Below are 13,492 nucleotides of genomic sequence, written 5' to 3'. Positions count from 1 at the left end.
AGAGCCAGAAACTGAGAGTAGGAGTAGTTTTTTAACATGTCGAAAGTAGGTAGGGCAGCTGGAATAGCTCTGGTAAGATAAGGGAGAAGGTGTTGTGCAGTACCAGAACTAGAAAACATTTCACCTTGAAAAATGTGATTACAAGTCTACAGTAGCCTGTTGTGCAGACCCTATGTATATCAGACACCTTCAGAACGCAGCAAAGCATGGAGACTAACCCAACCACATTGCTGAATGGGCAAATAAACCCATCTGTTTCAACCTTTGGGTGTTGTAAGTGTTCACTTTTCATTTGTGTAGTAATCACTTTTACACAGAAAGCAAGCAACAAGAAACAATTTTATTCCAAAAATTAAACTTCCAATTTCAGAGCACAAGAATCTTGGGTTTATTTTACACTGAGGCAAGTATTTGTCATTTAGTACTTCACTGTTAAGTGAAGGTAATGGAACTTCATAGGATAGACACACTATGCAGAAATTTGTCTACCTGCCAGCCAGAGGAGTTAAAGAAGTTACCAAATTAACTTCACATGAGCAAGTTCATCTTTTGAGATTAGCACATTCTTACCAGAACACTTTGCCAATGAACTCATTTAGTTTGCCTTGATGTGAAGTAAGGAATCCCATCTGACACACAGCATTTGACTATAGTTGCCCACCGCACTGAACAGTTCAGTAACAGCATATTCAGACTTTGGAGCAAGTTGTACCTAATGCCAAGTGTTACAATGTACCCCTGCATCCCATCTTACACCCATCTATGTACAGTGTATATGCGCCTAAGCAACAACATGCATTGTATTTACAGACTTTATACAACACCTCTGTGAACAAGAGCAAACTGACTACAGAAATAAAAAATTCATTTAAAGGTTAAAAATACATTTCAATTATGAATATTGAAAGCCATGGAAAAGGAGATCTAGAAAAACTCCCCCACATCTGCTCTTTTATCACGACATTTACTTCTAGCCTTTGTCCGAGCCTTGAATGCTGCAGAGTTGTACAAGTGCTACAAAATAAAAGGAAAACATTAATCACAGATATTAAAAAGCTTATGTACATTGTTTTTCATCTTAAACACCTTGAAATAAATTTTTATTAACCTCTGAGCAAATTGAGAGGCCTTCTGAAATTTATGGTATAATATTTTTGTGCACCAAAGACAGATTCATTTCAACATGTACACATTTAAAAGAAACTTGGGATTGTGTAAGAAAGCCCGAGCTAGGAGCAATCCTGAAGCCAGTCAGTGCTGAATATCATACACAGGCACAATGCAGATTAAGTTTGCCCCCAGATTAAACTTGGCAGCACTATTTCACAAATGGTTCATACAGGATAAGTACATTCACAACCAACAGAACAAAGCCATCATCCTGCCAGTGTCCCTTTTACACTACAAAGTTTGGAATTGTCTTCATTAAGACTTGGTTTCTACAGCTTCCTGTAGGTCCCTGCCCAAAATCCTATGGCTTTCCTCAGAGCCCTAGTTCTACATGCACAGAGCATGAATCTGATACCAGTCAGCAACCACATCAACCTCCAGACCTCCTTGGGAGAAAAAGCAGTAGTAGACACATGCTCAGTGGAAGAGCTAAAGTAAGAGCTCAAAGACACCCACAAAAGCAAGGTTTGGTTTCATTCAGGATAATATAGGACACTTAGTTCTAAAGTGACACCTTAAATACGACAGCTTCCCAACTGCATGTCTGGAATACCACTGAATTCAGGAGAAATATATTAATGTATCAACATTAAAGTGCAAGAACCTACCCTTTCAAAACGGGATATCTTCATTGTTTTAAGAGCTGCAGCATCTAGCATTACTGGTGGACCAAGCTCAAACACATTCCGAAGAAAGTCATTTGACTAAACAAGAAACATATCAAACAATCAGTTTCTCCCCTGATTATCAAGTCTCCAAAGACGACTGTTAAATATCAAGTATTACAGTAAGAAATTGCAGCAATTTGACACAGATATTAGTAACTTTTACAATTAAGCCAGGGAACAGTTCTTCCTTTAATCAGAAAAAGGCTAAGAACTACAACTGCCCTCATGAGACAGAAACAGGTGTGTCCCCCCCCGTGGATTTTTTTGTCCTTGAAAATGAAGACACTGTTCTGTGACACCATCCATGCAAGATTAGGCAGCGGGACACAGATCTGTCTGGTTTCACAACACAGCAATTTTAAGGTATCTGGCTGTGAATGTATTTTAAAAATCTGAAGAAGGTGTCACATGCCTGGGCTCCCTCAGTCACCTTGAAAATCAGCTGGCACCAGACTGAAGATTTTAACCCCATGACTATCATAGCAATTCTGGTGCATATACCCCAAGCTACAGTTCCTGTTTCTGTTACCTATCTGAACAGATGACTAGTGAACAAATAGAACTTGTTCTTTGCCTTCTGCAATGCTGTCATCATTGGGCTGCAAGTTGTGTTTATCACTTTAGACTAAAACTTTGCATTCCTTTTTACAGCCTTGACCAGGAAGGGTGGAGGCATGCAGCTCTTTAACAGCCAGTCAACTACAGCACTGCTGAAAGACAGCATAGATTCAGGAAAAAAATCCTGAAGCTAAGAAGGTATTCAGCTCAAATATCTTACTTCTTAGAGAAGTCTTCTAATTGCTAACCCCCAGCACACCCAGGCTACAATTCAGAGGAAGGTCTCTCTAGTTCATTTTGTAAGTGCTGTCTTTTAACACTTCTAATACAAAGCTCATCCTTTCACCAAGTTCTACTCATGACTTCATAATTCAGACTGAATTGCTACAAAGAAGCCAGACAGAGAACAGCAGTCTAAGCATGCATCAAACAGCACCTCACCTGCAAATGATATTGCATCCCTGACCCCAGAATATCCTTGAAGGTATCGTAAGTTTGTTTTTTAACCCAGCAGTCAATATACATGCGCTCAGGTCCAAACTTAACCATCTCTGTAGGAAAGTCACGCTCCTATCCAAAATTAAAGGAAACAACATGTATCATTTTAATAACCTTCCAAATGACATATATATAAACACTCTATTGATTCATAAACTGAGTTTAACTTAAAGTTAAATCTCATGTAAGACTTGAAGCGGACATTCTTCATGTCAGAAAGCATTTTAAAGAAAGAACACTTGACTTTCATCTTTAAAGTGAGTTTAAGAATTGGACTCCAGAATCTCCAGAAAAGCCAGTTGGAGTTCAGCAGTGACCTTGAAGTCAGTGTGTAAACTTCAATTAGTCCCCACCTTTCAAGTGCTTTACATTTGTGACAATGGAATGTAACAAGTGCTAATAAGTGACTCAGACTCTTCTACAGGCAGATCTCAAAAGTGACTACAAATCTCTTCAAAGCCTTCTCCTTAGCTTCCGAGAGGGCAACTGTTCTGAATGTCAACTAATATTTAGTTGGTCTTACCAATACAACTATGTAAGAAGCAATTACCTGACAAGTAAAAAACCAAAAATCTAGTGAGAGGTGTAAAATAACAACCCACTGAAGGGACAGAAATTTGACAGCTGAGTGAAGCCTCTATGACATGTCCCTAACCAGGAATTTTGAAAGTCCTGCTTTGCATATTGTTCTCTTAATTTGGATATGGAAAGCCAAATGATTACAGCTCAACAATTAGGACAATGACAATCCACCTTTCCCCCCCTCATTCTTTGGCCTCTGACAGAGGTGCCAGTTGGAAATGTATTTAACTACCAAGTTGGTTCTTTTGTTTATTATGCACAGCAGTTCAGTAGCAGATTTTAGAATTAACCTTTTGACAGAATTCAGGACAGTGATTTGGATGTCCTACAAAGTCTTCTATGAAAAACAAATCTACTCATGGTATAAAATAAGAATTTAGTATTTGAAGTACAATGTTTAACCTTCTGGAAAGAAACACGGAGTCAAGCCTGAAGCAAAAATAAAAGCTTACATGAACTACTTCTTTAGAAACACAGAATAAAGTAAGTAATCAGAATTTGAAATATCATTTAAAATAATTTGTTCCTGTTGCTCTTACTGAAACAGCAATTCTATTTAATAATAAAGCTATTTTCATTAGATTGTACACTGCACAGTTAAGATCCAGACACTTAAAAGAATCACCTCAACAGCTCGTAGCACATCTCTGAAAACAGATCGCTGCTTTCTCTTATCTACTTTGGCCCGGTGCTTGTTTCCATCAGTAGCCAGAGCTCTTAGTTTTTCTGTTAGAAGTTCCATGTCTTCATAAAAGAAATCCTAGTGAAAGATAAAAAAAAACCCGTAACACTTTAGCTTCTGGCCTCAACATTTTCCCCTGCAAATAGGAAAAATGATCTCTCAAAAATCTGGGCACCTAGATCTTTACAACATGTTACTTTGTTATTTAAAGAGAGGGAGATGGCACTAACTTCCTGCTGTTCCATTTGCACCATCATCCATTTACCAAGTAGGACATGGTCAAACTCTATCCTGGTAGCCAGAGCCCTAGGAAGCAGTACAGCTCCTTCAGTGTTGCATATAGTGATTTTTTATTTTAATCTGAATGCTGCCATATCTACTGACCAGGCTGAGTTTACTGTGTACTTTTTGAAAGAAACTGGTCAAAGGCAAAGCACAGTAAGCATTTGTAATCTGCACTGATCATTAAGGATCCAAAGAGAATACTTTGCAGTGATTACAGGGGCATTTCCTCAATGGAACCCAGGATATTTTTGGTGAATGCACATCTCATTCATTAATGCATTAACGTTTTAGTTACTTGCAGTCAGTGGGACCAAATAACGGATCAGTCTCCATCTCTCTTTTATTTTTGTTACCTTTCAAAGTTGGCTTCCATAGCCAAGAGATATGGAAAGCCTGCTGTCTGCAACTGTACACAGATCTCAGCATACTGTTTCAGATTATGCAGTGTTAAGCATGTCACGTGTATCCTGACTCAACTGGAGTTATTTCACTTTAGACAGTGTTCTGGCAAAACCTCACTTGTTCAAGCTAGAAGCCATTCAGGCAGCTCTCTCACACTGTGTCATGGAAGTAGAGGCTGTTTCCTTCACTGCTGACAATAAAACAGTTCAAAAATCAGTATGACATACTGAAGAATGTAAAGGCATGTGTAGCCATGCAACTCCTTTAAAAAAATCTTCCCCCTATAGTCCCAACTGACTAAAATTGTCACAAATGTTATGAAACCATCATGCAATACTAATTCTGCTTTTCAAGGTACCTAAATAAGGATACTGAAAACACAATACTGGAAGTCAACATGATTTCTACTGAATATATTTTTAGCTGTGAGTACAGAACTGTGCAGGTTTTGAATCATTGGAACTTGACTGCCCAAGTATCAAGTGAGTTTTAGCCTGGAATCTCTCCAGGGCTTTTTTTGTTTGTTTGGGTTTTGGGTTTGTTGGTTTTGTTTTTTTTTTCTTGTTACTTTTCTTAAAAGCTGGCACTGGATTTACATTTCAAAGCTTACATGCTACATTTCTAATTGCTCTTCAGTATTGTTTGATATGTTTTGTTATACTGGTCCTGTTTTGCAATGTGGAAATTGGTATAAAAATGCCAGCTAAATAGCTGTGAAACACTGCTATACCCCCTTAGATTTGGGCAGGCTCACTATAAAGAACATAAGCTAGTGAATTATCTGCTGCTTGTTGAAATCTAGGGTGCTATGCAACATAGGTTAAGTAATTTGCCTTATCATCCCAGTGCAAGAAAACGGAGCTGCTGACATCTACTTACAGCATCTGTTTCACGTGCTAGTTCAAACAGAAGGGCTAGTGTTTCTCCAGCAGCTATTCTCATGTTGAGATCATCACAAGACAGCAGACTTGGAAGTTTATGCAAATGCCTAAGGACAAAGTCACATTTCATTAAGATGTAAGTTTTGTTGACCCTGCTTCACTGCATATAAAAAGACATTACAAATTTTGTTTTCCAGGATAGACACTCACATTTCAATTTTCTTCTTCACTTCATTCATTGGACAAATGGTCAACAACAATGTCCATGCTAAGAGAGCACTGATGTGAAGCACAGTGTTAGGTGTACTTGATACACCGTTAGTGTCTCTATCTCTCTGATAGGCCTTTGTGAAGATGTTTTCCAGGCACTCCATAGTAGAGTACAGCTCCTGAACAGTGGAAAAAATGTAACAGCATTGGTTTAAGATTCACACATTTTCATATTGTTAATGTATTAAAGAGAAAACCACAAGAGTATTAACCCTCACCGTAATGTCATCAGTGACAATGAAACAGCAAATCCCCAAGCAGGTTGCACACTAGACACAAAAGAAAAAAAACAGTATCTGACATTAACCTTACTGTTGGCAAAACTTTGACCTTTGAAATTTAACATCCAGAGTAATCAAAACTTGAGATTAAGACCTTAGCAGAGTACAAGTATTCAACACTGTTTAATTCAGTCATTTTGCAGTAGTTAGCTCATAGTTCCCATCTACTCTCAGGATGATTTTACAACAGATGCTACCCACAAACCTTTACTTTTCATGCTGGTTTAGTTAATATCATTTACATAAAGCAACATGTAGCACTCCTTTCACCCAATTATTTTAAATCCCACTAGGATCGAACTAGCAGAAATTATGTTGATAATTAGTAATGAACACATATTTATTCACATCTGTGTCAAAGTACTTTCCCTTTTCTGCTCTCTCTTATAATTAAATGTCATGTAAACACTGGACTGCAAGAGCCATTCCTGGAAATTTCCAACTATTGCTGCAAGGTCCCACCCATCTCTTCCCTGTCCCCCATATTCTACTCTGTGTCCTCCTACAAAGAGTAAGACAAAAGTGTTTGAAAGTGATGTTTGCACTAACCACACAGGGCTCAAAGCTACACTCGAAACAGGAGAAGCTTCAATACCTTTTGTTTGCTTGCAAAAAATAACTGCTGTTGAACTAAGACTTCCTCCTCTTCCAACTGATAGTATCTATTGTAAAATAGCTTGAGTACAACAGAAGTAGCCAGCTATGTAATAATAAAGGCAAACTGGAGAGTTTAAGAAAATATTAGCAAGAGCTTTAGACTGTCTTCAGTCAGTATTTCAAGTATACTGCTGATACACAGGTGAGATGACTGGGCAAAATACTTTGGTAGGACAAATGTATCAAGTTACTTTTGGATATGCTGTATGTAATTTTATCATACACAAATATATTTGCATAAGTAACATTCCTCTGCAGTTAAAGAAATTAAAATTAACAGAAGAAGGATATTCCAGTCATTGGAAAAACTTTTTTTTTCTCCTATAGGCCTTCAACATCAGCCCTCAGAACTGCAGTAAGGAGACTGCAACACAGTGAGAGAAGACATGTGACACAAAAGTACTGGATCTAACAGTTCTTTAATGAAATTCCTAGGTTGAAGAAGAGGATGGTGGTCAACCTTTGTGTGGAACTTCCTAAGTCAGTGAGAACTATTATGGCTCATTCAGAGCGTATCTCAACATTCTGAGTTTACACTTGTGTAATAGCCTTTAGTCTGGATTACACAATAGTGAGCTGATCAAAAACTGCCCTCTGTCCCTGCCTGGCAAATAAACATTTAATACTTACAGCCTGCCTGGCTTGTATGCTCACTGTTCCATCACAGACAATCTTCTTTAGAACTGGACCAAGGGTCTTAAAAATCTCTTCACTTTCAATTCCTGACCCCATCTGCACACACAGAAGACATGCCAGTCCGGCAGCTGCACACTGTTCATCACTCTTACCTAGAGATTAACATACTATGATGAGTGATCTCCTTGTGCACTGCTTCCATTCTTCAACCCTTTAAAAATAATAGTCTGAAAACTTGCAAAAGGAAATGCAGAAGCCAACAGACAGAAGATAATTTAAGTTAACTTTCTAGGTGGTGTAAAATGTGACATCTAAATGAAATAAGAAAAAGGACTGTTACATAACTAAATTACTACACACTCTAAAGTACTAGAGAAGCCTCGCAGTCTTGCTTCTTTTGAAACAATGAGCTATTTCATAAGGATTATTGCCTTCTAATAGCAAGCATGTTAATTACCTTTCTTTATGCAGCGTTCAATGCTATCGGTTAGTGTCATTCTCCTTTCCATGATAAATTCATATAGTATTTTAGAAGAAAAAGCATTTTTCAGGCTTTCAAGAGCTGCTTGTCTTGTCTTTGCACTGTTAGAAGAGAGAAGACATCCTGAAATCAGCATACATCAGTTAAAACTCAGCCTTTGTTTTTTATGGTAGTTTCTTCTACTGGATACAGTCAAATACAGTAACCCACAAAAGCACCACCAAGTATTAGATGCTATGAACTGCCTCCTTCCTCAAGGATAGAGACTTAAGACTGGAAATAGAATTCACAACATAATCAGAGGAAACCAGTAAGCAATATATTAATGTTTCTTCAAAGCATACTATACCTCTTGTCCAATGTAAGATCAATAAATCCCTTCAATTTGTATTCTAAGTCTTCTTGAGTGGCTTCTTCATCAATTTCAGGCCCTAATCCAGAGAAAATAATTTAGTTCTACACATTTTATTAGCGGACAGAGTAATATCCAACAGTTAATATTTTTAATACCTATAAAAAAAAGCAGTTTAACATAGACAATCACTACAGAATGGTGTTATACCTACAACAAATGGCCCCTTAAAATAATTTTATAAAAATTGATCTATTGATACATCTGTACTGTTTCTATACCTGTTTCTTAGATGTGCCAGGAATGAACAAGCAAGGTAATCAGCTCTTACTTAATTTTCTACAACTGACACCCATCAGCCAACACTGTCAGCAACACATTTTCATGCAATACACTACACCTACCCCTGAAATAGGGTGGGGTGTTCACTGTTGATACAGTGAGTAAGTACTCTCTAAGCAGCCTGTCCCATCTGCCATCGCTTCAGATGTCTCTGCAACAGCAGCTCAGTTAAGAGTAGCAAGACTTACAGTGAAGCCTCCCTGCCTTATGCTACTGTTGGAGGTTTTCAGGTCCCTTCTTCCCAAAAAATAATATAATAGCATCCCAGGTTGCAGAGATGGTAGAAGACTAAGCATAAATCTAGCTCAAAACAGGCAAATCTTTCCATCTCAAATTCTTCTATGAAAATCAATTACTTGTAATTCACCTGAAAACTCTTACTGTCTCCAAAGTTAGTCTTGTATAATTTTAATAGAAAAAAGCCTAATAGTTTCAGGTGAGTCTCATGAAACCTGGAGTACATTCTTGCCAAACAAAAACAACAGCCACTAAATTAACAATCATGCCATTATTGTGCTACTGCTACTTATAGTCTAGTACATAAACTGCCAAGTCAATTAGGATTTTATGGCTTTGAACAGATGAATAGATATAAAAGAAAAATATACCATCCTCAGTGAAGCTAGCAGGATCACTGAAGCCACTGCAGTGGCTCATAGTTTCAATTGAAGCATCTTCATCACTAAAAGGCTGCACACTTCTGGGCTGACCGCCTTAAGGAAAGATAAATACAATAGTTTGGTCATTTTTTCACATAGAAAGGGCATATTTGAACACCAAAAGTAGAATGCAACCATCCCAACACACTCACTTTCCCTGATCCATTCATGGAAAGCACATATTCTTCCTCAGATGGTTCTTTTACTCCCACCTGACCTGAAGACTTAGTTAGCTCTGTTCTGGAAGATTATTTTCAATGTATTGGTAGAATTCCTAACTCTAGATTTAGGATCATTCCACAATCATCTTCAAGTTAATGCAATTCCCTGTGACTGTGATTTAAAAACAGCTCTATATTAATTTAACTGTTAGGAAAAGATACATAAAAATTGCTATATAATCTTATTTTTCAATTTAGAGAGACTTTAAGCCAGGGTAAGTTATACATTACTCAGTTCACTGCAGAATTTATGTGATTAAGTGTAGTAGGTGAGGGATCAGCAATGTCAACCGTATATCCAATGTCCAACCCTATATCCAGCTGAATTGCAAATACAAGTCAGAGCATCAAATGCTTCAACAGGGGAGAAAAGTTATCCCCTCTCAGGATCAAGAAGGCCTCAGGTCAGTAACTTCAGTCCTTTTAAAGAAAGCGGTATTATTTTTACCAATGCTCATCTCTACAACTTTGCATACCTGTATCTTATTGTTACAAGATTAAGAGTTGGAGGAGTTCAAGCTGAGAACATTGTCATTTCAACCACTGTCCTAGTCTAGCCCTTAACTTGCATCTACTAAGGCTGATTAGCAAAATAGTTTCACTGCTATTTCCCCAATAGCTCCCAAATGCCATTTACAAACCCTGGGATTCTGCTCTTCCACTTAGTTTTTTGTGGGTCAAATGATTCTAAATTATTTAACAAGACACTGCAAAGTGCTTGCCAGCTTCGGGCAGGTTTCCTGACTACCAAAACCCCCCAAAGCCCCGTTTTCACCTAGCCAGAACCAACCTCAAGTTGATCACTGTCCAAGTTAATTCATATGCTAGAGGTTTTGTAGCTCTTAGCCATAAACCACCTACTTGTACTACTGATCATAGCCTTTGATGTTTCCTGTAGTTGCAATGGAGAACACTAGCCAATGCATGGATGGAAAAACTTGTTAAGTTCAGAGCCCTGGCATGGCCACTTTCTTGTTTCCAGCCCTTCACAAACTAAAACAAAAGCAGCTGCAGAAAGACCCAGTGAATTGCTCATTTCCTAAACATGTGATACTAGAAACACATTGTGCTCATAGCTATGGTAGGCTAAAGTGAAAGTACTCACCAACCCCACAAAACCTTTATTCTGCCCTGGTATCAGCACCCTGGCCACATGGATTCCAGACTGTGTGAACACTGTTTCTTTTATAACACCCTCTTTCAGGCTAAGAAGATAGTGTTGGTTTTTGCCTTTAATGACCCTGCAGCCTTTCAGAGCACAATACGCTGACATGCAGCCACACCAGGGACACCGGAATGACAGCACCAGCTGTTCCCCCGCTCCCGGAAGGGCCCACGCTGCCGCCGCTGCAGTAAGGCTGACATGGAAGGCTGTGCGTGCCGAGGACGCGCTCCAGCCGCCAGCGCGCCCGGCCTCCCCGTCCGCAGCCCCGCTCTGCGGGCTGCCCTAGGGCCGCCGGCCACGCAGCACCCGCGACGGCCGCTGTCGGGAGGCCCCGGCGGGCCCGGCGCCGACCGCTGGCCTCAGGGCACCGCCGGCCGCCGCCTCCCCGGGGCCGCCCGCGCCGCCGGGCGCATGCGCGCAAGCAGCGTGAGGTGGCGGTTTCGGGGTCGGCTCCTGTCACCCCGGCGGCGCCGCCCGGCCCGTGCCGTGCTCCAGCTCCGTCGCGCCCAGCGGCGGCGCCCGCCCGTCCTACCGCTTCTCCAGTGGTCCTGTAGGGAGCCGGGGAGCAGCCGGCCAAGGCGGCCCATCCGGCAGCGGCCCCTCACTCCGGCGAAGGCCGCCTCCCTTCCCCCGACAGCGGCCACGGGAAACGGCGGGCGAACTCCCCGCCCGGCAAGGCCGCCTTCCCCGACCCCCACCCGCGGCCCGGCCACACTCACCGGCCCCGCGCTGGTGGTTGCTCCCCCGCTTCTTAGGCTTAGGCATGGTCGCAGCGGCGCTCAGCTCGGCTCCCGCGGCCCCTCTCCGGGTCTCCGTCTCTCTGCTCCCCCCCGCCCGGGAATCAGCGACAATCAGCCGATGGAAGAGCAGGATCGCTTTTTACTCCAACGCCTCTGCGAGGTTGACTTCGCGGTCCGGGGCAGCGGGGGTGATTGGCGAAAGCAGGCGGAGGACGAACTGGCGGCGAAGGCAGAAATCCCCGTGGAGGCCCGTGAGCGGAGTCGATGCATCTTTCTCCTCTCAGACACCCGGGGCTAAAGGCGCGGAGCGGGCGCCGGCGCCACTTTTATAGCCGGGCGCGCTGAGGGGGCGGGGCTACGAGGCGCGCCGCTGCCTCCACCAATGGCCGAGAGTTGCGACACGCGCGGGTGACTCGTTGCGTGAGTCCGTGACGCGACCGCGCTGCTGCCCAGTGGCGGGATGGGGACGTCATTGGCGCTTGGCGCACCACTCCGCAGGGCATGCTGGGAGCGACGGGGTTGGCCGCTAGCCCACGGGTGTGGGGGTGCGGCGGCGGCAGCCGTGATGGCGGTGATATCTGTGGTGGTGAAATCTGTGGCGGTGAAATCTGTGGCGGTGATGATGGCCGTGGTGGCGGTAGTGGCGGTAGTGGTAGTAGTGGTAGTGGTAGTGGTAGTGGTAGCGGTAGCGGTAGTGGTAGCAGTAGTAGTAGTAGTAGTAGTAGCAGTAGTAGCAGTGCGGGCCGGCCCGGTCCGCCGGCGCTGGGCCGCGGCCTTGGGAGCTGGCAGCGACCTCCGCAGCCCGCACCGAGCTCGGTGCCGCTTGGGAGTGGGGGCGAGCGCTGGGTAGAGGGGCGGTGTGATTGCTTGTCCCTGCACTGGCGCTCTCTGGGCATCTGGAGTACCGCGCTGTCTGCTGGGCGGGGGATGCCAGGCCGGGACAGAGGGGATCGCGTTGTACCCCTCCGCATCCGTACGTGCCGGTCGGTTGTGCTGCGGCTAGCGCCGTGTCCGGCGGTGGCAGCGGGCACTGTTGGATCGGTTTGTCAGGGGGAGCACTTAGGGGTACGGGGGTACCTTGGCGCTGGTCGCTGTGTACCACTTCGTGGGAAGTGCCGTCAGGAGTCGGCTGTGCGCCCCTTCAGAGCACACGGGACAGCTGATCTGCACGCAGCAGGTTTTCTTCCACTCACGAAAATGGGTTTTATTGTCATGTTTGTATTAGTTGTATCTTCCAGTGTAGAGACTGGTACTTCAAGTCTAAGTGGTTTCGGTTTTAATGCAAAATTGATTTTTTTTACTGTTTTCCAATCTTCAAATAAAATTAGGATAACATTCCTATCGATCGAAAAGAGATTTGTTTATAATATTTCTGAAATGTGAATGTTTATGAATTGTTACTGTGGTGTTGGTCAGAGGGAAGACAACTTTGCAGAACATGCTGAAAAGTTACATAGGACTTAATAGCAATTACACTGAATTCTTTTGCATACAAAATACATTTACACTGACTTCCAGGAAGGTGAACTTTCATAACAATTCTATATTAATGCTACATGAAAAATGAAGGAAATGCGGTTTAATGACCTGTTTGTGCATGCTGAGTAAGGAAACACTAGTAGTGTTTATTGGGGAAACAGTAGCTGTCGACTGTAATACACATGGACACTGGTGGAGCCCAGTGCTTTGCATTGCTGTAGAGTAAGAACCTCCTGAACAGTTCACCGAGCATGGGAGAGTCAAGTTGCTGAAAAGGTCTAGCCAGTTCTAGCATCCTAGTGAAGAGCAGAAGAGATAGAAGTCAGTCCATACCACATGTGTATAGGGCAACACACAGACGTCTCAAAGCCACCGGGTTTTCTTCATTATGAAAAGTTAGAGCAAAGGACAGCCTTCCAGGTAAGCAGGTGGAGGACTTGCAATTAGATACAGAAGGCATAACTGTACCCTTCCGTACACACA

General features: G+C 42.5%; 1 protein-coding gene across 1 annotated transcript; it reads right to left on the bottom strand.

Moving 5' to 3' along the window:
* Positions 1 to 320: 320 nt before the first annotated feature.
* On the bottom strand, positions 321 to 11,836 carry IFRD1 (interferon related developmental regulator 1). The gene is made up of 12 exons (XM_031053601.2): positions 11,510 to 11,836; positions 9,354 to 9,458; positions 8,401 to 8,482; positions 8,028 to 8,152; positions 7,565 to 7,722; positions 6,215 to 6,265; positions 5,937 to 6,115; positions 5,725 to 5,833; positions 4,102 to 4,236; positions 2,838 to 2,966; positions 1,779 to 1,874; positions 321 to 1,014 (listed from the first exon to the last, which is right to left on the bottom strand). The coding sequence occupies exons 1-12, from the start codon at positions 11,553 to 11,555 to the stop codon at positions 925 to 927; spliced, it is 1,305 nt and encodes a 434-aa protein (XP_030909461.2). The 5' UTR covers positions 11,556 to 11,836; the 3' UTR covers positions 321 to 924.
* Positions 11,837 to 13,492: the final 1,656 nt, after the last annotated feature.

Source organism: Melopsittacus undulatus, chromosome 5 (genome assembly GCF_012275295.1).
Source record: "Melopsittacus undulatus isolate bMelUnd1 chromosome 5, bMelUnd1.mat.Z, whole genome shotgun sequence".
Classification (NCBI taxonomy): Eukaryota; Metazoa; Chordata; class Aves; order Psittaciformes; family Psittaculidae; genus Melopsittacus; species Melopsittacus undulatus.
Note: the sequence above shows the minus strand (reverse complement) of the source record. Positions and strands in the feature narration are given on the sequence as shown.